The sequence below is a fragment of the Mobula hypostoma genome, chromosome 20 (assembly GCF_963921235.1).
Source record: "Mobula hypostoma chromosome 20, sMobHyp1.1, whole genome shotgun sequence".
NCBI lineage: Eukaryota > Metazoa > Chordata > Chondrichthyes > Myliobatiformes > Myliobatidae > Mobula > Mobula hypostoma.
This window is the reverse complement of record NC_086116.1, coordinates 21,558,424-21,579,927: the sequence shown is the minus strand read 5'-3', so window position 1 is coordinate 21,579,927 and position 21,504 is coordinate 21,558,424. Positions and strand designations below refer to the sequence as shown.

The following is a 21,504-nucleotide window of genomic DNA, read 5'->3' as shown; positions in this document are numbered from 1 at the left end:
GAGTCTAGGACAAGAGGGCATGACTTCAGGACTGAAGGACATCCATTTAGAACAGAGATGCAGAAAAATTACTTCATTCAGAAGGCGGTAAATCTGTGGAATTTGTTGCCACAGAACTGCTGTGGAGGCCAAGTAATTTGGTGTATTTAAGGCAGAGATAGATAGGTTCTTGATTAGCAAGGGCATCAAAGGGTACGGGGAGAAGGCAGGGGAAGTGGGGATGACTGAAAGAATTGGATCAGCCCATGATTGAATGGCGGAGCAGACTTGATGGGCCAAATGGCCGACTTCTGCTCCTTTATCTTATGGTCCATTGTTGATGATACTTTTGTTTACAATAGTTAGATGATGTCATACAGTCATCAAGTTTTCCTTCTCAAACTTTTCTTCAACAATACAGAACTAAGCAATAGTCTTAGGCACATGCAAAAAAATCTGTAAAGCGAAGATGCTTTCAAAAATAATGGAATGAATAGCTTTTAAATATAAAAAGATACTATAAAGAGCAGTAAACAATAAAAAAACTAAATCAAGTCAATGCTTGGTGTGACCACCCTTTGCCTTTAAAACTGCATTATTTCTCTTAGGGACTCTGTCATTCAGTTTTATAAGAAAATTGGCTGGTAGGTTGTTCCTAGCATCTTGGAGAACTTGCCACAGTTCTTCTGCAGATATTCGCATGACTTGCTTGCTTCTCCAGGTCATCCCAGACAGCCTTGATGATATTGAGATCAGGGCTCTATGGAGGCCATACCATTTGAAACCATTTTAAGAATCGAAGGCACCTAACACTTCTGTACAGAACTGTATGTTGGAGAGATTTATTACACGGGACCCTATTCTTTGGTGTCCATTGGAGAGAGGATCTTGAACTGTGGACCTTATTAACAGACACGTTGCAGAGCTTGCACAAAGCTTCAGCATTGACTCCAGAGCCCAGCAACATGCAGCCCTTGAGCTATCAGATATGACAGGGTACAGTGTTGGGTTATAGACAATGCATTACACAGGAGGATCAGTCCCTAGTATTAGGCAGACCAAACTGAATCCTTCCCTGAGCTGTGGCCTTTTCAGCACCAGTTGATGCCGGTCTTCGTGTCCGTCCCTGGAAAGAGCCCTCAGAACACAAGAGTTCTTTGTTATGTCCCTTCTTGGGATGATACTTGACACCCATTTCTGACCTTCACGGTAAACACAGACCTCAAAAGGATTCAGATGACAGTCTCACCTGTTCCGTAGCCACCTAGTGGGGAGTGTAAGTAGTGCAAGTACGTTTTCCATTACAGCTATATGTCTCGCTGTAAATCAAAACTATAAAAGTTTATTTACAATACATAGATACAAAATAATCAATATTTACAAGACAGTGGCTACACTCAAATTACAATATGGTTACTACCATCCATAAAACAGTCTATACTGTGGGGGGACTACCACTCACAGAAATTCCCCAAAGTGCTCGTCGCGACTGCGTGCTTCCTCTCCAAGGACAGTCGGGCACGGACGTATCCTTGGGAAAGGGGCAGGCAGTTTGCCCAGGCAGCGCCCTCCACCTTCCGCCACCGAGATCTGTGGATGGCCATCTTGACCAGGCCCAGGACAAAGCCCACCAGGAGATCCTCCTCTCGCCCCACCCCTCCCAAACTGGGTGCCCACAGCTGAGGAGTGCGGGACGAAAGAGCAGCCAGAACCTCGGCAGCAGCTCTCTGAGAACGTCAAAGAGTGGCTGCAACCTCTCACATTCCGTGTAGGCACGGTACACCGAATCCTCCCGCCCGCAGAATGGACAGGTAGATGGGGTGTCAGTGAACCCACTCAGGAATCTGTTGTATGGGACACACCGATGCAATACCTTCCACCCCAGGTCCCCAATGTACAGGGGAAGCACCCCTGCACACGCACACCAATGACTGGACTGCCCTCTGCGATTGGAAGTCTCAGGACTGCTGCCTCCTATTTCCCCAGAAGTCCACCAGCCTCTTTTGCACTTGTGCATATTGTTCCTGGCCTAACCTAACTTGAGTGCCTGGTGGGATGGAGATTCCAGCTGCGACTGAAGGATCTGACTAAAAGGAGCCTTCACATTCCCTCCAGGCCTTGGCGCTTTCTTCAGAATTCTGGTGATGAGGCATCAGGTGTTTCTACTTTCTCCCCGTGACTGTGTTGGTTTCCCCTGGCTGTGGCGGTTGCCTCCCACAGTCCAAAGCTGTGCTTGGTAGGTTGGTAGGTTCACTGGTCATTGTAAATTGTCCTGCGCTTAGGCTAGGATAAGATTGGGGGATTTCTGGGTGGCGCAGCTCGAATGACTGGAAGGGCCTATTCTGCGTTGTATCTCAATAAATAAGTAAACCAATAGATTCAGCCAAATGACTGGCTGCTAGTTGAACCGTTCAACAGGATCCAACGTTTCTTTCTCCCACAGGCCGAGAGGACATTCCTTGCAGATAGCTGATGGAATTACATAATTAGAAATGCTTTCCTTCACTCCTCTATCAGGGACAGGGGATTTGGAATGGTCTGACTGTATAGCATGTGTCTTGGCAACAAGGTGAGGCTCATCCTTCGACAAACAGGGGACAGCTACATAAGAACAAAAGAAATAGGAGCAGGAGTAGGCCATCTGGTCCATCGAACCTAGCTGATCTTACCATGGACTCATCTCCTCCTACCTGCCTTTTCCCCATAACATTAATTCCCCTGGGATGCAAAAAATCTATCCAAACTTGTCTTCATATATTTACTGAGGTAGCTTCCACTGCTTCATCGAGCAGAGTGTTCCACAGATTCACCACTCTTTGCATGGTGCCACTGGTGTTGCGTACAGCATCAAGTCAGCGCCTCACACCTGTTGACCAACTGCTTTCCTGCAAGATCTGTAAACTATTATGCAATCTGTCTCCCACCTCTATCTCTAGTTTCCAAATTGGCAAGAAACTTTGGGCTGAGATGTGTGTGTGTGTGTGTGTGTGTGTGTGTGTGTGTGTGTGTAAGTAGACAAGATATTTTATTTAATTTCTTTCTATGAAACTGCAGTGGTCTCAATATAACGTGTTATCCCAAAGTAAATGATAATCAATACAAAATGACAATTGTGGATTCTCAATGTGGCCACAAGGTGGCGATAAGAGCATGCCCCAGAGTCCTCAAGAAAACTGCAAAACATGTTAGCACCTGGAGAAAGTCATGACATCAGAGGCAGTGGCCCAGAAATTGGCAGCAACTTTCTGTCAGTTAAACAGTTGCTGGAAAAAAATCAATTCAGAGAGCTTCAGAGGCAGAAAATTCCATTGATGTGTATGGATCCCAGTTTTAAAAGCTCAGCCCCTTATTTCGTAGCTATGTTCATGACTCTCCCCAACAGTGCAAACTTCTCAACATCTACCCCTGTCAAGTCCCTAAGGATATTATATGTTTGAATAAGATCACCTGTTTCTTCTAAGGAATACAGATTTAAACTGTCCAGCCTCTTTTGATGGACACTGGGAATTAGCCCCATGAACCTTGATTTGAACTTGCCTCTGATGCTAATATTTTTTTAAGGTATGGGACTAAAACATAGAAACATAGAAAATAGGTGCAGGAATAGGCCATTCGGCCCTTCAAGCCTGCACCGCCATTTATTATGATCATGGCTGATCATCCAACTCAGAACCCCGCCCCAGCCTTCCCTCCATACCCCCTGATCCCCGTAGCCACAAGGGCCATATCTAACTCCCTCTTAAATATAGCCAATGAACTGGCCTCAACTGTTTCCTGTGGCAGAGAATTCCACAGATTCACCACTCTCTGTGTGAAGAAGTTTTTCCTAATCTCGGTCCTAAAAGGCTTCCCCTTTATCCTCAAACTGTGACCCCTTGTTCTGGACTTCCCCAACATCGGGAACAATCTTCCTGCATCTAGCCTGTCCAATCCCTTTAGGATTTTATACATTTCAATCAGATCCCCACTCAATCTTCTAAATTCCAACGAGTACAAGCCCAGTTCATCCAGTCTTTCTTCATATGAAAGTCCTGCCATCCCAGGAATCAATCTGGTGAACCTTCTTTGTACTCCCTCTATGGCAAGGATGTCTTTCCTCAGATTAAGGGACCAAAACTGCACACAATACTCCAGGTGTGGTCTCACCAAGGCCTTGTACAACTGCAGTAGTACCTCCCTGCTCCTGTACTCGAATCCTCTCGCTATAAATGCCAGCATACCATTCGCCTTTTTCACCGCCTGCTGTACCTGCATGCCCACTTTCAATGACTGGTGTATAATGACACCCAGGTCTCGTTGCACCTCCCCTTTTCCTAATCGGCCACCATTCAGATAATAATCTGTTTTCCTATTTTTGCCACCAAAGTGGATAACTTCACATTTATCCACATTAAATTGCATCTGCCATGAATTTGCCCACTCACCCAACCTATCCAAGTCACCCTGCATCCTCTTAGCATCCTCCTCACTGCTAACACTGCCACCCAGCTTCATGTCATCCGCAAACTTGGAGATGCTGCATTTAATTCCCTCATCCAAGTCATTAATATATATTGTAAACAACTGGGGTCCCAGCACTGAGCCTTGCGGTACCCCACTAGTCACCGCCTGCCATTCTGAAAAGGTTTGTTTATTCCCACTCTTTGCTTCCTGTCTGCTAACCAATTCTCCATCCACATCAATACCTTACCCCCAATACCGTGTGCTTTAAGTTTGCACACTAATCTCCTGTGTGGGACCTTGTCAAAAGCCTTTTGAAAATCCAAATATACCACATCCACTGGTTCTCCCCTATCCACTCTACTAGTTACATCCTCAAAAAATTCTATGAGATTCGTCAGACATGATTTTCCTTTCACAAATCCATGCTGACTTTGTCCGATGATTTCACCGCTTTCCAAATGTGCTGTTATCACATCTTTGATAACTGACTCCAGCAGTTTCCCCACCACCGACATTAGGCTAAACCGGCCTATAATTCCCTGGTTTCTCTCTCCCTCCTTTTTTAAAACGTGGGGTTACATTAGCCACCCTCCAATCCTCAGGAACTAGTCCAGAATCTAACGAGTTTTGAAAAATTATCACTAATGCATCCACTATTTCTTGGGCTACCTCCTTAAGCACTCTAGGATGCAGACCATCTGGCCCTGGGGATTTATCTGCCTTCAATCCCTTCAATTTACCTAACACCACTTCCCTACTAACATGTATTTCGCTCAGTTCCTCCATCTCACTGGACCCTCTGTCCCCTACTATTTCTGGAAGATTATTTATGTCCTCCTTAGTGAAGACAGAACCAAAGTAATTATTCAATTGGTCTGCCATGTCCTTGCTCCCCATAATCAATTCACCTGCTTCTGTCTGTAGGGGACCTACATTTGTCTTTACCAGTCTTTTCCTTTTTACATATCTATAAAAGCTTTTACAGTCAGTTTTTATGTTCCCTGCCAGGTTTCTCTCATAATCTTTTTTCCCCTTCCTAATTAAGCCCTTTGTCCTCCTCTGCTGAACTCTGAATTTCTCCCAGTCCTCAGGTGAGCCACTTTCTCTGGCTAATTTGTATGCTTCTTCTTTGGAATTGATACTATCCCTAATTTCTCTTGTCAGCCACGGGTGCACTACCTTCCTTGATTTATTCTTTTGCCAAACTGGGATGAACAATTGTTGTAGTTCATCCATGCAACCTTTAAATGCTTGCCATTGCATATCCACCGTCAATCCTTTAAGTGTCATTTGCCAGTCTATCTTAGCTAATTCACGTCTCATACCTTCAAAGTTACCCTTCTTTAAGTTCAGAACCTTTGTTTCTGAATTAACTATGTCACTCTCCATCTTAATGAAGAATTCCACCATATTATGGTCACTCTTACCCAAGGGGCCTCTCACGACAAGATTGCTAATTAACCCTTCCTCATTGCTCAAAACCCAGTCCAGAATAGCCTGCTCTCTAGTTGGTTCCTCGACATGTTGGTTCAAAAAACCATCCTGCATACATTCCAAGAAATCCTCTTCCTCAGCACCTTTACCAATTTGGTTCACCCAATCTACATGTAGATTGAAGTCACCCATTATAACTGCTGTTCCTTTATTGCACACATTTCTAATTTCCTGTTTAATACCATCTCCGACCTCACTACTACTGTTAGGTGGCCTGTACACAACTCCCACCAGCGTCTTCTGCCCCTTAGTGTTACGCAGCTCTACCCATATCGATTCCACATCTTCCCGGCTTATGTCCTTCCTTTCTATTGCGTTAATCTCTTTTTTAACCAGCAACACCACCCCACCTCCCCTTCCTTCATGTCTATCCCTCCTGAATATTGAATATCCCTGAACGTTGAACTCCCATCCTTGGTCACCCTGGAGCCATGTCTCTGTGATCCCAATTATATCATAATCATTAATAACAATCTGCACTTTCAATTCATCCACCTTATTACGAATGCTCCTTGCATTGACACACAAAGCCTTCAGGCGCTCTTTTACAACTCTCTTAGCCCTTATACAGTTATGTTGAAAAGTGGCCCTTTTTAATGCTTGCCCTGGATTTGTCGGCCTGCCACTTTTACTTTTCTCCTTAGTACTTTTTGCTTCTACCCTCACTTTACACCCCTCTGTCTCTCTGCACTGGTTCCCATTCCCCTGTTGTGAACTAACCTTCTCACGCCTAGCCTAAACAGCATTCCATGTGTGGCCTTATCAATGCCCTTTACAGCAGTAACAAAACCTTCCTTTTCTTAAACTCCAGTACCTTTGCAATAAAGACCAACATGTGTTCACCTTCTTATCTACTTGATAGAAAAGAAGGTGAACACATGTTGGTCTTTATTGCAAAGGTATTATAGCTAAGAGGGGGTGTATGGGATGTCAGGGAGGGGTAGCACCTCTGGTAGGGGAAAATGTTGCGTCCTTTTCAAGGTGGTTTGTCCACGTTTGGTCCCCACCTGGCACTTAACTCTCACCTATGGCTCCCCTTAGCTGTTTGCATGCGACAGCGGCCACACCCCGGGCAACGGCTTCGACAAGCCGGCTAAACCAGGTGAGGGTAGCCGACGGGTCTCAAACCCTCGGTGAGATAGGGAGTTGTCTATCCCAGCATGTGAAGACAGACTCCAGCGGATTGAGTGGACGAGACCAATGGAAGGTCCAACAGTCAAGAAGGCGGTCTCTGCAAGCCTCGTGGAACGTGTAGAGCATGACTAGACACAGAAGACGTCCTGGTCATCCACTGCACTTAGTCCCATCTCCAGCCGTCTCATCTCTGTCTTGCCACTGGATCCAGATGGGAATTGGGAAGAGAGAGTGAGGCTGACGCTGCGCAACTCTCCCTCACTTAAATCCAAATCACGCGCTAGTCTCAACACCATCATAATGATGTCGAGGTCCCTATCGATGTCGATGATGGACGAACAACAAGAATTTTGTAGGAGTCACATATCTATTTGCAGTCTGCATTGTATTTTGTGGTACGTTTATTATGGTAATCTATCACATGGGTTGAGGCGTGGAAGAAACAAATGAGAATAGTTATCATATTCTTGCTTTGTTAATTGTTTAGTTTAGTGTAGCTGAGAGGGGATAAGCGATGGGATGATCTTTTTTCGTTGACAGCTAATTTAGTTCGACTGCTTAAATACACTAATAGGGATGTTAATTGTAATGTTATTAGATGGCTTAAATACATATCGAATGCTAATTCTAATATTGCTAATTAGAGTGCTTAGTTACGTTGATTTGAACACTAAGTTTGTTATATCACTAATATAGTTTTGTTAGTTTTTTATTGCTATAAGATTGTTTGTCTTTGCTGGTTTTGTAATAAAGGATCGAACATACCTTTTTCCACTTAGTCTCTCAGTGGTTTTGGTTTGTTCAGAAGTAACCACTACATATTTGTTTGACGTATCTGTGAGCTTCATCTGATTTTTGCACTGGAACCCCCTGTCCCTCCCTCAACAGTTGTCTCTGTCTTTTGATTCCACTTACTGAAATGCATGACCTCATGCTTTCCCATGTTAAACTGCATTTGCTCAACCGCTTAACCCATCTATATCCCTTTGAAGAATGACAACATGTCCTTCCGCTTTTACACGGTCCATGCAACAATATATTTCAAGGGAATCCTTTATTCTGCATCAAGCTATCTTTTCCATTCCATTAAATCGGCATTCCTCCAAAAGATGCTTACAGCATACCAAGTTAAGCAATCTCACAACCAACCAAGCGAATTAAAGTTCTGCAGTCCCATATATCTATTTGTGAGTTCTGTTAAGTAATTAAGCAGCTAATGGAAGACGGGGACTCCAAGAACATTCCTATCCGGAATGGGAGGACCAAATGGACTAGGATCTACATAAACGGTAGGACACAAGGATGTACTAAGGAACAAGGAAACTCACACCACATATCTTCATAGTTTGTTTGTTAGATTTCACTTCTAGTCTTGATATAAAATGCTACCATATTATTATTCCTTTGAAGGCCTCTAAATAACAAGATAAATCATTTAAACTTTCTCATTGTATAATACCAATTCTAAAATAACTAGATCCTAGTTAATTTCTCAATGAGTATGCATGCAAGAAAATGAATTTCAGAGTTGAATATGGTGATATATATGTTCTCTGATAATAAATTTACTTTGAACTTTGAAATTTACTTTGAATCTATGGATCTAAAACAAAACAACTTGGTGAAATTCCATGAATTGCCCATCCACACCATTACTGGCTTAATCTATAAGCAGATTTAAGTCAGCCGTGACTATTATTTTTGCATAGATTTCTTGCCTCATGGCCAAGAAATTCCTGAGCCTGTATGAATAGGCCCAGTAGGCCTGCTATTAGAACCCTGGCCTCATTATCACAAATCAGGGAGTAGTGGGTGCCTGATGAATGGGGTTAGAGAGAGGGGTGCAGTTGAAAAGGGGATAGGAATTTAAAGGGGTGGCTATTTGTAATAAAGGGCCAAAGGGAAGATCACAGTGAAAGGAAGAAGAGTGGTCACGATGTTAAGAGGGACAATTATCTGTGGTTTTGATGCAGGCTGCTCCCACATGCTGAGTGGTTGTCAAGAAAGCATTTTTTGGAAATGATCTTTTTGGGAGAGAGTCTCTTTTCAGCAAGCACTGTTGCTGAGGGGCATTATGTTTACAGGGCCATAATTACTTATTTATACAAAGGGTGTAACCGGTTTCACCGTGGGTTCATGTTTACCTGACCTCATTGAACTACCAGATGGTGCCCTTGTGCCAAGTACAAAACATGAGCATTCAGCCCATGCCAAAGGAGGCTCAGCAATCATCTATTGTTGTAGTGCTGTCAAATTTCTAAGCCTTTTACAATGAACAGCATGTTTACATTGTAGCCACTTGTGACATCAAATCAGTTCAATAGCTAATCTTATTTGAACTATTGTGCAAGTTTGAACAGATCACAACCTCCTTCAAGCTTGCCTAGGTTGAGACTGGGACCTGAATCCATGACTTCCTTTTGGAGAGGAGTGAATGTTACCTGAGCCAAGGCTTTCATCATATGTTAAACATTAGCCAGAAATGTTAGGAATATTTAACAAATTCAGCGTAGAAGATGAGATAGCTGTTTAGCCTGCACTTACCCTCACAGCCTTCAGCATTACCAGCACTTAGGCCGAAGTACCCAGGCCGACACTGATCGCATCTTCTTCCTTCAACGTTTCTTTTACAGACACAGCGGCCGGCAATGGTACGAAGGTGTGCATCTGAGTGACTTTCACACATCCCGTTGTTCACTGAGCCTTCAGGATCACAATTACAGGCTGTGGATCAAAGGGAATGCACCAGAATGACGTACTTTAAGAGACAAAGATTAGCTTTGTTTGTCACATGTACATCGAAACATACAGTCAGATGTATCGCTTGCGCCAATTCAGATCAGTGAGGATTGCGCTGGGCAGCCTGCAAATGCCGCCACACTTCCGGCATACCTACAGCTCACCAGCCCTAACCGTGCGTCTCTGGACTGTGGGAGGAAACCAGAGCACCCGGAAGAAACCCACGCAGTCAAGTGTAGCATGTACAAACTCCTTACAGACAGCAGTGGGAATTGAACCCCAGTCTTACTGCTGACCATTACACGGCTGGCCACTACACTGCTGACCACTACACTGCTGACCACTACACTGCTGACCACTACACTGCCGTCCACTACACTGCCGACCACTACACTGCTGTCCACTACACTGCTAACCACTACACTGCTGACCACTACACTGCTGACCACTACACTGCTGACCACTACACTGCTGTCCACTACACTGCTGACCACTACACTGCTAACCACTACACTGCCGTCCACTACACTGCTGTCCACTACACTGCCGACCACTACACTGCCGTCCACTACACTGCTGTCCACTACACTGCTGACCACTACACTGCTAACCACTACACTGCTGACCACTACACTGCCGTCCACTACACTACTGTCCACTACACTACTGTCCACCACACTGCTGACCACTACACTGCTGACCACTACACTACAGACCTCTACACTGCTAACCACTACACTGCTGTCCACTACACTGCTGACCACTACACTGCTGACCACTACACTGCTAACCACTACACTGCTAACCACTACACTGCTGACCACTACACTACAGACCTCTACACTGCTAACCACTACACTGCTGACCACTACACTGCTGACCACTAGACTGCTGACCAGTTGGTTATTGTACAAGATTGATGAGACTTGCTTCAGTCAGAGGTCGGGGGGATCCAAATGCTAGCGGGCCCTGGCTTACCAGCTCTCTCTAGGACCATGGCAGAGCTGCCCGAGGAGCTGGAGCTGCCACTGTGGCCTTAAAACCAGGACCATGGTCACCAGCACAGAAGCACGGCTGCCTGTCCCATGTTACCAGAGCGATGATTGGATCAGCATCCAGACCTGCTGCAGGGCCTTGGCCCAAAGCATCAACCATCCCGTTGTCTCCAGATCCTGTTCAACCAGCTGCAATCCTGCAGATTTTTGATTCTTGTGCTTTGGGAATGACGGAATTTGTGTCGGCCCTGTGGCACACAGAGACTTGCTCTGCTTCCTCTCAGTTTCTGAGATCTTGCTTTGATCCTCATCCTGCTGCTCTCTATGTGGAGTTTGTATCTTCTCCCTGTGACTGCACAACTTGCTCCTGGGTACTTTGGTTTCTTCCCACATGACAAAGATGATGTGCCAGTTGGTAAGTCGATTGACTACTGTGGAAAACGGTCCCTTGTGCAGGTGGAGCATGCCTCCTCAATTTCAACATTTACGAGAAGTTTGGATAGGTACATGGATGGTCGGGGTATGGAGGGCTATGGTCCCGGTGCAGGTCAATGGGAGTAGGCAGTTTAAATGGTTCAGTACAGAGTAGATGGGCCAAAGGGCCTGTTTCTGTGCTGTGTTTTTTCTACGACTCAGTGAGAGGCAGCTGAATAGTGGAGGAGTGGTGGTTGTGGAGGAGACCCAAAAATAAAAAAAAACAGGGTGAGTATAGATGGGTGCTTGATGGTCAGTGTGGACGTGGTGGGCTGACAGCCAGTTTCCATGCTCTAGAACTATTTTCCAGGAAAACAAATGGTGGGCAGGAATTCTCAGACCAACCAGACAAAAGTCCTGACATGGAGCAACCGGTCACCTTGGGAGTTCTGTGGAAGGATTCATAATGTAGGATTCAAGTCCCCACTGTGTGTTTGGTCCTTGGGTCGAACCTGTGGCAGGCCTGGACCCAGGGATCAGCGTGGTTCTAGTATCTAGCACCCAGACCACCATACTGAGCCAAGGCTTAGGGATCAAGGACCCAGATGTCATGTTGGGCAGATCTGATCTTAAGAACCTAAGACAGGATCTAGCTCTAGCCACAAGACACGACATCTATTCCATAACACAGTTAGGGTACTGGTAGATGCATATTTAGCACTGATGTACAGATCTTTAACCATGTAATATTGGGATAATGTAATTGCGTGTATAGGTCTGTCATTGTGTTACTCTGGGTACAATAGTGGTGGCCACAGTTTTCTCACTGCCACTAACTGCAGTATCAAAATGCATTTTTTAAAGAGCTATTGTAGGTACAGTGAGTCACAGGATTCTTTGAATCACCAGACTTGTTCCAGCTTCGTCATACATTTTACTCTTGTGAGAGTCAATGTGTGTCCAAGAACTTAGAATATATCCAGAAGGAGTGAAGGGGATATTGAGACTAGACAGAAAGGAAGTGTGTGCAACTTCCAAGATAAAGGAGAAGGCGTGTACCATTAACTGTATAAAGGAGTGTCTAATTTTATTTCTGAAGTGTTATTTTCAACATCCTGAAAATGGAATGGTGTCACAAAATGGTCAAGTTTCACAAACAACCCTACGATTTCTTTTCCTTTGCTCATTTATTTAATATACTTTTATAGAATGTTTATGGTTCAGGAGGCAATCTGGCTCATAGTAGCTGTGCTGCTTTTGGGAACCTCTGACTTAATGTGGACAAACCCACAAAACCCACTGACAAATCTTACAACAATGGGGTGAGGGAACTGACCAGGACTCAAAAAATATCTTAATCTGCCACTACGTTCAATAACTGCTTGAAAGATTAAAAGAATTTAGCTGTGACAAGTGAGAAATGAGTAATATTTTTTGTCTCTGTTGCAGTAAGTACAACTAAGCCAATCTGTAGCATTTCTTCTTCAGGAATCATGATATATCTATGTCTAAGATGTAAGGTTCAGTATTTCCTGAAGATTTCTAGTTGGAAGAAAATAAACTATTTATACATTTAACAAATGAAAATGAGTATTTTGGGTATTTATACAAGCAAGCTCAATTTTGGATATGCAGAATTTGATGGGATCAAATCATTTTGATTCAACCTATGACGAACAAAGAGGCAAGTTAATGATTATACCTTGTCTAAGGGAGTTGGGATGAGCTGAAGAAAATTACTCAAGTAAGATGTAGTAAAAACTGAGTTACAGCTTTTTAAATGAGTATTTTTAAGTTATTCTCTACTCTGAAGTTGCCTGATGATGCAAGTTACATCTGTTTTAATAATAATAATAATAATGATAGTAAGTACTTCATTGATCCCGTGGGAAATTATTTTATTACAGCAGCAACATTTAAGGACACACTTAGCAATAGTAATAAATATAATGATATTAACTAATAATAGAGTACAGAATAATAATATACACAATAATAATTTACCAATGTGCAATTATAATGCACGAAATAATAGAACAGAGACTATTGTACTATGATGTGTGTTCTCCTCTGGCACAGAGATGAACTGCTGTAGGAAACATTTGCTGTAACTATCCTTCCATTTGTGGGAGATGCATTGTTAAAATGCATTTGTGGGAAAGAAATCTCCTTTAACTCCCTTCATATCCTATTGAGGTACTGCCCTCTCTGATAAAGTACTAAGTACTAAGTACTAAATTGAATCTGCCTGGGGAGGGGAAACTCTTTGTTGGGAATAGTGGCATACTTCACGGTGCAAAGTTAAAAGAGAGTGCTGATTTGCTCCAAACTGATAGTAACTGGAATCACAACAGTGTTATGTGTTGGATCACTAAGAAATCTGCTGGCTCTACATATGCCTGCAGCTGTTAGTTTGTGAATGCAGGCACCCCGAGTAAAACAGTATCCAGACTGACTTGGAGCACAAATGTTCACACATGCGCCAGATGCCATTTTGGAATGGATATATAGTACTGTGCAAAGGTCTTAAGCACATATTAAAAAATTCTGTAAAGCAAAGATACTTTAAAAATAATGAAATTAAAAGTTTCTAACTATCAAAAATGTAAAAAACTGATATCAAGTCAATATTTGTGTGACTACCCTTTGCCTTTAAAACAGCATCAATTCTCTGAGGTACACTGACTTCCAGTTTTCCAAGAAAATGAGCTGGTAGGCTGTCCAAGCATCCTGGAGAACTTGCCACAGTTCTTCTGCAGAATTTGGCTGTCTTGCTTTCCAGGTAATCCCCGGCAGCCTTGATGATGTTGAGATCAGGGTTCTGGGGAAGCCACACCATCTGAGACCATATAAAAAATCTCGGGTGCCTAAGACTTTTGTACAGTACAGTAAATATTTCTTATTGGAACTAGAATCAGAATCAAGTTTAATATCACTGGCATATGTTGTGAAACTTGTTGTTATGCGGATATACAGTAATAAAAGCTATAAATTACAGTCAGTATATACATAATACATATATTTAAGAAGTTAAATTAAATAAGTAGTGCAAAAACAAAAAAAAAGTAGTGAGGAAGTGGATTCAGTGGATTCAATGTCCATTCAGAAATCTGATGGTAGAGGGGAAAAAGCTGTTCCTGAATTGTTGAATGTGTGCCTTCAAGTTCCTGTACCTCCTCCCTGATGGTAGCAATGAGAAGAGGGCATGTCCTGGGTGATGGGGGTCCTTAATGATGGATGCTGCCTTTTTGAGGCATCACTCCTTGAAGATGTCCTCGATGCTGGGGAGGCTGGTGTCCGTAATTTGTATTAAAACTTATAGTTTTTAAAAAATGTATTGCACTGTACAGCTGCCTCAAAGCAACAAATTTCATAACATACAGTATATGAGTGATAATAAACCAGATTCTGATTTGGTGCACATGGTAGCCAAAACTCTTATACATTGGTATCAAATTTACAGGAGCTCTACTTAACCTTCACACATATAAACTGTAACTACTTTGCTTAATAAACCACTTTTAACATTGCAGCTTACAATTAAAGTTGATTTCAAATAAGGTAAAGTTAAAGCAAACTTACGGACACACGCATATGGATCAGAAATTGATCTCCCAGGGTCCTGGTAGAAGAAGGGCCTGCATTGGTCACAGTTTTTACCCATTGTACTGTGCTGACATTCCTCACAGACCCCACCACTGACCTGTCCACTGGCCAAGTACACAGCCGTGTCAAAATGACATCTTTCTGAATGTCCATTGCAGTTACATTCTGAAGCAGAAATGGTAACAAATTACTGTTGTGACAAGCAAAATGAGAACCATGAAGCAGAGTATTTTTCTACATTTGGTGATCTAATAATAATATAATAACTGCACTAAAATTTTGCTTTAGCAAAAAAAAACATATTGGAATAGCAGATCCCATTTGTGCATCTGCAAAAGAAGACACTCCTCAGTTTAACATTTCATCTAAAAAAGTACCAACTCTCATCCGTTGCGAATATATTGGCGTTGTAATGTGAACAAACTCACCGGAGAGATGCAGCTGGTAGATATGAAGTAGTCTCTTTATTTGACAAATGAGACACAACAGGCAACATAGTGAAACAACAGGAATTCTGCAGATGCTGGAAATTCAAGCAACACACATCAAAGTTGCTAGTGAATGCAGCAGGCCTGACGAAGGGTCTCAGCCTGAAACGTCGACCGTACCTCTTCCTAGAGATGCTGCCTGGCCTGCTGCATTCACCAGCAACTTTGATGAGGCAGCATATTGAGACCCTTTCAGGGGAAGAAGCCTGTTTGACCCAACATTACATGACATTTTATATACTAAAGATCAAAGGACAATCCTATATTTTCAATGTATCTACAATGCTTCCTTTGAATTACATATAACTTCCACACCTCCTTCTTCGCACCCACACTACTGACAATGTTAATCTACATTGTCTGTTTTTTCAATTTACTGCTGTTTTCACAGCTCTAGGAACTCATTGTCCAGCGCTACTTTTAAATTTAATCTACAGTCCATATTCAGATCTGAATGTTGTTGGCTGAAGTTAGTTGCTGAAGTTATTTGCTATATGTCCTAACCCTAAAAAAGGCCTTAACAATTGGACATTCAGAGATTATAAATGGCAAACTATCAACACAGTCTTAAATTACCTCTGGCTGAGAATGATCCAATTTTTGCTGCAAACAAGAGTCAGTACCAAGAGTGGAACTAAACTTGTTTATACAAGGTACCAAAGCAGATTGAAGGTTACATTCTTTATGCTCCATGCAATGTATGGTCTATCACATAGAGCCAACAAGATGACCTTGTCTCTCTTCATTCCCAAAGCATACACTGGTTGGTCAGCTTTGAGTTCTCATTAGGTGACCAGCTGATGCTAGAACTTCCTCAGATGCAGCCCAATTCACGACACTAAGTGAGAATGGGTTGCCACTATTCCTCTGAAAACACACCAGATCCTACAGAGTTATGGTGCAGTCAGGAGGAGCTACTTATCATTCTGCAGCATCAAAACTTGTGAATAGTTTCATTCTATTTACAATTGGTGGTTCAAAGGCAGGGATGAACCAGAACATAGGAGGGAGATTGAAAATCTGGATGAGAGGTGCCATCTGGATTTGACATTGTGCTAACAATCTTGATGCCCTAAACATACAAATTCTCTTTCTAGTGCCAGGTTTACTTTTCAAGTTTGTTCATCACCTCCTGTTTAATCCAACTCTTTGTATAAAGCATTTGACAAGAAAGCGTGACCATTTTGTGGTTGAGTCCTCTCAGGGTTATTCAGTGACATGTTGTTGGATTGAGTGTCCTCCTTCCCACTGATCAGATCCTCTTTAACTCGTTAATCCTCTCTTGCTTTTGGCAGCTTATAGTGTTCCAATCAAGCTTAATGTAAGCTGAGGGAACTGAACTTTATCTTCCGTTTTGGCACGTTATACTTTTTAGAACTCAATAATGAATTCAATGTTATCAATAAATTAGCCATGCCGATATTGAATCTCACATGTCCAGCAAACAGATTATTTTTCTATTTCCTCTTTATTTCCTTTCTACTTCCTCGGGGTCGAAGCACTCGGCAGAGATGGTGCTCAGTGCTCGGTGCTGGAGGGCTGGTCGGAGGCTCGAAGTTTTCGGACGGACTCCGAGTCGGCTGTGGTCAGGTGCTTCCAGGGTGCTGCATCGGCAGGTTTGCGGCGCTGGAGGTTCACGGCAGGGAGAGTTTCTCCCTTCTACCGTCTGCGTGAGATGATGGGGTTATCGGGACTTTGAGACTTTTTTTTACCGTGCCCATGGTCTGCTCTTTATCAAATGATGGTATTGCTTTGCACTGTTGTAACTATATGTTATAATTATATGCTTTTTTAAAATCAGTTTTAGTCTTGGTCTGTCCTGCGTTTCTGTGATATCATACGGGAGGAACATTGTATCATTTCCTAATGCATGCATTTCTGAATGACAATAAATGAGGACTGAGTGTCCTCATGATCTAATCTAATAGCACTTACGTGCTAAACCCAAGGTAGACCTTCTGAAACGATAGCACCAAGGAACTTAGAGTTGCTGATCCTCTCCACCTCTGATCCCCCTCATAGACCTTTGAATTCAATAATCAGCTCCTTGGTCCTGCTGACATTGAGTGAGAGGCTGTTGTGGCACCTCTCAGCCAGATTTTCAATTTCCCTCCTATGTTCTAATTCATCCCTGCCTTTGACTCAGTCAATGACAGTGGTGTTGTCAGCAAATTTAAATATGGGATTAGTGTTGTGCTTAGCCTTGCAGTCGTAAGTATGAAGTGAATAGAGTAGGGGGCTAAGCACACAGCCTTATGGTGCACCTGTGCTCGTACATTTCTTTAAAATAGCTTTTTTACCAGAGCTTTTTACAATTGACATATACAAAAATTCTGTCTGTGACACAGCCTGTGGCAGGGTATGACTGACAGCAGCTGCTTGATTACCACCGTTCACAGCAGAAAAAACACAGTTACTGTCAGATTCACAGTGTAATTGCCTGAATTTTGACAGATTTGTTGTTCATTAAAGCTGAAATAATAAAGGAAGTACCTCTTGTGTTATTGGATTGCATTGGTTCTTGAAAAAAAATAAGTTTGGCAAAAAGCAAACTTGCTTGAACAAAAAGATTACTTGAACTATGCTTAAGTTTGCATTCATTTGATGTCCTAAGTACTAACTGTGCAAGAAGCAGAAATCTTTAGTGTCTGTGTTTATCTAGCAGAACATATCAGTCCTATTATAAATGTGAAACATTCATGTTTTTAAAAATCCAATACAGTTTAATTTTTGATTCTTTAAAGTTTAAGAAACAGGTTAAACAAACAAACAGAAACAGATGGTATAGTCCTCACCTTTGCATTCATTTGTCACCGTCCCAACAGCTGGTTGCCATGGTGAATCATTGAACAAGTCCTTGCACCTCTCACAGTTTATGCCATCTGTATTGTGTTGACAGACACATTTTCCTTGAATCTGTAAAATGTTTATAATAGAAACCAATTTAAACATTTATAACCTAGCTAAACACAGCTGGAAACTTTACATGTGTGGCTGAGGATATGTTGAAGTTGAAATTTCCAAAGGAAAAAAAATGAATTCTCCAACATATAAAATTGAAAATCTTCACCTACAGCTTCTTCTATTGTCTTGGTCTGCCTTGCATTTATAACCTCCTCCAACTCTGCATCTCATTCTGTGTCCTGCTACGTGACCCGCATTTCCTTTGTCCAGTATCCTGGCCTTAGTAACAGAGTCTTCTGCAATCTTGTATTTGAACTTTCTGAACGGCACCCCATTTCATTTCTTCCCCCGACCCCAACTCCACATCTAAGCTTGTCTTCCCTATGAAACACATTCCTATATTTTAGTTAGTTTAGACAGAGACCAGTAGAAAGACTTTAGATAAGCTAGATACACTTCAGGTAGGTTAGTAGATAAGTTAATTCTTGAATCTTCTGATTTGTCTCAGTATCTCCCTTGCACTCAATGATAAAATGATAAAACCATCAGTGAAGATACTGTATTTCATTCATGAACCTGTTTACGGAGTTAGAAAGCATCCTTTTATTTTCATTCTTTCCTCTAGCTTTCCTTTGGATCTGCTTATCCATAAACTTAATCACATCACTAGAAGGAGTAGTTACATGAAATTGTCCTTTCAGAGAGTAGCAGCGTTAAAGGAACAATTATTGTCCACGGATTGATGTTATAGGCAGCACTATTGTGCCAAAAGTAGTGCGTTTGCCTTACAGCTCCAACAACCTGAGTTCAATCCTGACAGTCAGAACTGTGTAGCTGACATTTGTGTATTCTCCCTATGACCACGCGGTTTTCCCATGTTGGTCCATAGCCTCCTTTATAGTCACAATGATGCTACTCTCAGGTTGGAGGAACAACACCTCATATTCCATTTGGGTAGCCTCAAATCTGATGGCATCATCATCAATTTCTCTAACTTCCGGTAATTTCTTCCCCCCTCCTTCTCTCTTAATTCCATTCCCCATTCTACCTCCCCTCTTACATCTCCTCTTCTCCTCACCTGCCCATCATCTCCTTCTGGTACCCCTCCTCCTTCCTTTCTTCCATGACTCTGCATCCTCTGCTACCACATTCCTTTCTCTTCAGCCCTTTGCCTCTTGAACCTCTCAAGAACCTGAGTTCAGTGCTCTTTAAGTATCCAAATCTTGGCTGCCAATTAGCGGAATCTTTAAAGGGACCATCTACCCATACTCAGGAGAACCGGAGTGTCTAAATCCCGGAGGCTGGCAAGGTTGGGTGTATACCGTGACACCTCTTCCCTGATGATAGTAATAAAAAGAGGGAATGTCCCAGATGGAGAGAGTCCTTCATGATGGAGTTAATAGATTTAATAGAAGTCATCAAAACCATTGCTCAAGTTGATAGGGAGATACTAACTTAAGTAGCAATAGGTTTGGGTAACTAAAGAGAGAGTTTCAAGTTAAATGGTAAGAAAAGAAAAGGATATTGGTGGAGTGGAATGATGGTGGGAAGGTAAAAAATTCATACTGTTGTTGCAACAAGGATTGCATACAGGAGAAGAGTTGTGTTCACGGTATATTTCAAAAGGGAAATAAATTTTAAAAGGGTTAATAAAGTAGTTGGGTAACAAGGGAGAAGAACAAGAGTGCTGCTAATGCACGTCTCCTTCAAAGTGATCCACTGGGTACGATGTGCTTCTCCTGTGCTTCTATGTTCTTCTTCCCCCTCCCACCAGGTGTCTGTATGGTCCCTGTAACCATAAACACTACCCAGTTATTCCTTTCTTTTTGCACAATTTATTTATCTTTGTAATTTATAGAATTTTTTTTGTCTTTGCAAAGCACTACACTGCAAAACAACAAACTTCATGTCATCCAGGTCAGTGGATAATGAACCTGATTTACCTTGTAATTCTATGTACAACGCCCTTCTGTCCTTCAGGAATATCTGATGGGACAGTTCTTGCCCCTATCCATTTGGGTATGGCTATCTCTCTTGCAGACCCTGCATGGAGCATTACTCTGCTGCTTCCAGGAAAGGCAGATATCAAAAAAAATCCCAGTTGATGATGGAGTACACTAGTGGGAACTAAAATAAAGAACTTGCCCGAGCTAAAGGACCCACTGAGGTCTGGGCAAAAATTACACAGATGTACAGCTGTATTTGTGTCACCTTTGATTCGTGTTTCCATCCATATTTATTTATTTAGCGAGACAGCATGGAGAGGCCTTCGAGCCACGTATTTTTAAATATTCGAAGTGCGTATTTGAAGTTATTATGAGACTATAACTTTTAGGGAGTTGCTCACCATTCCCTGTTGGCCGAAAACATCGCCTCTGGTATTATCAACTGGGACACAGTGACTGGCATGTCCATAGCAGAAGCAGCTTCCTCGAACGACCATTTCATACAGAGCGTAATAGTACTTTTCGTCGGGTCTGGCTTGCCTTCGCAATCGTATATCACCCAGGGTGTGAAGTTGAGTGAAATTTATCCGCAGATTGGTAAACGATATTTGCTCTGAGAAAGTTAAGTGATAGAAGTTCAGCATATGGCAAAGTGTGAAGGATATATTTAGGGTATGAGGGCTTCCAACTATTTGACTGACACCTCATTATTACATTTGTTTCACTGGATCCCACCAAGATACCCTTCACTGCCTGTGGATGTCACCTGTGAGAGTGCTCACCATTAAGGATGCAAAATAAGGGATCATAATGGGAGGAATCCCTGGCCCGCAATCACTTGGTGTGGAAAAGAAACATTTCGGTTAGTAGCAGGGCCTGGGTCTGAGAGCGATTTAGTGAGATTTAGTGAGATTTAGAGCTGGGCCAGATTGAAAAGGTTAGTATGTTGGAGCCGGAGAGGGCTGGTGTTCAGCTTGCTGCTCCGTCAGGTGTACTCACCTCTGCACTGAACTGGGGCTGTGGCCTGCAATTAATGGACTCCTAGATCACTGGCTTCATGGCTGCGCGCTCACTTTTGTGAACTTGAGTTCTGAATGTTATTTGCTTACTTCCATTGTTTGCACAATTTGTTTTTCATTCTACACACATCAAAGTTGCTGGTGAACACAGCAGGCCAGGCAGCATCTCTAGGAAGAGGTACAGTCGACATTTCGGGCCGAAACCCTTCGTCAGGACTAACTGAAGGAAGAGCTAGTAAGAGATTTGAAAGTGGGAGGGGGAGGGGGAGATCCAAAATGATAGGAGAAGACAGGAGGGGGAAGGATGGAGCCAAGAGCTGGACAGGTGATTGGCAAAGGGGAT

General features: G+C 42.6%; 1 protein-coding gene across 1 annotated transcript in view; it reads right to left on the bottom strand.

Annotated features, from left to right (window-relative positions):
- Positions 1 to 21,504, bottom strand: part of LOC134359599 (laminin subunit beta-4-like) — a 163,439-nt gene that overhangs the window by 93,706 nt on the left and 48,229 nt on the right. Inside the window, exons 7-10 of the mRNA XM_063073095.1 lie at positions 20,544 to 20,755; positions 18,088 to 18,208; positions 14,781 to 14,969; positions 9,595 to 9,774 (exon numbers count right to left, since the gene is read on the bottom strand). Of these exons, the coding sequence (XP_062929165.1) occupies positions 9,595 to 9,774; positions 14,781 to 14,969; positions 18,088 to 18,208; positions 20,544 to 20,755 (702 nt within the window). The remainder of the gene's footprint in view (positions 1 to 9,594; positions 9,775 to 14,780; positions 14,970 to 18,087; positions 18,209 to 20,543; positions 20,756 to 21,504) is intronic.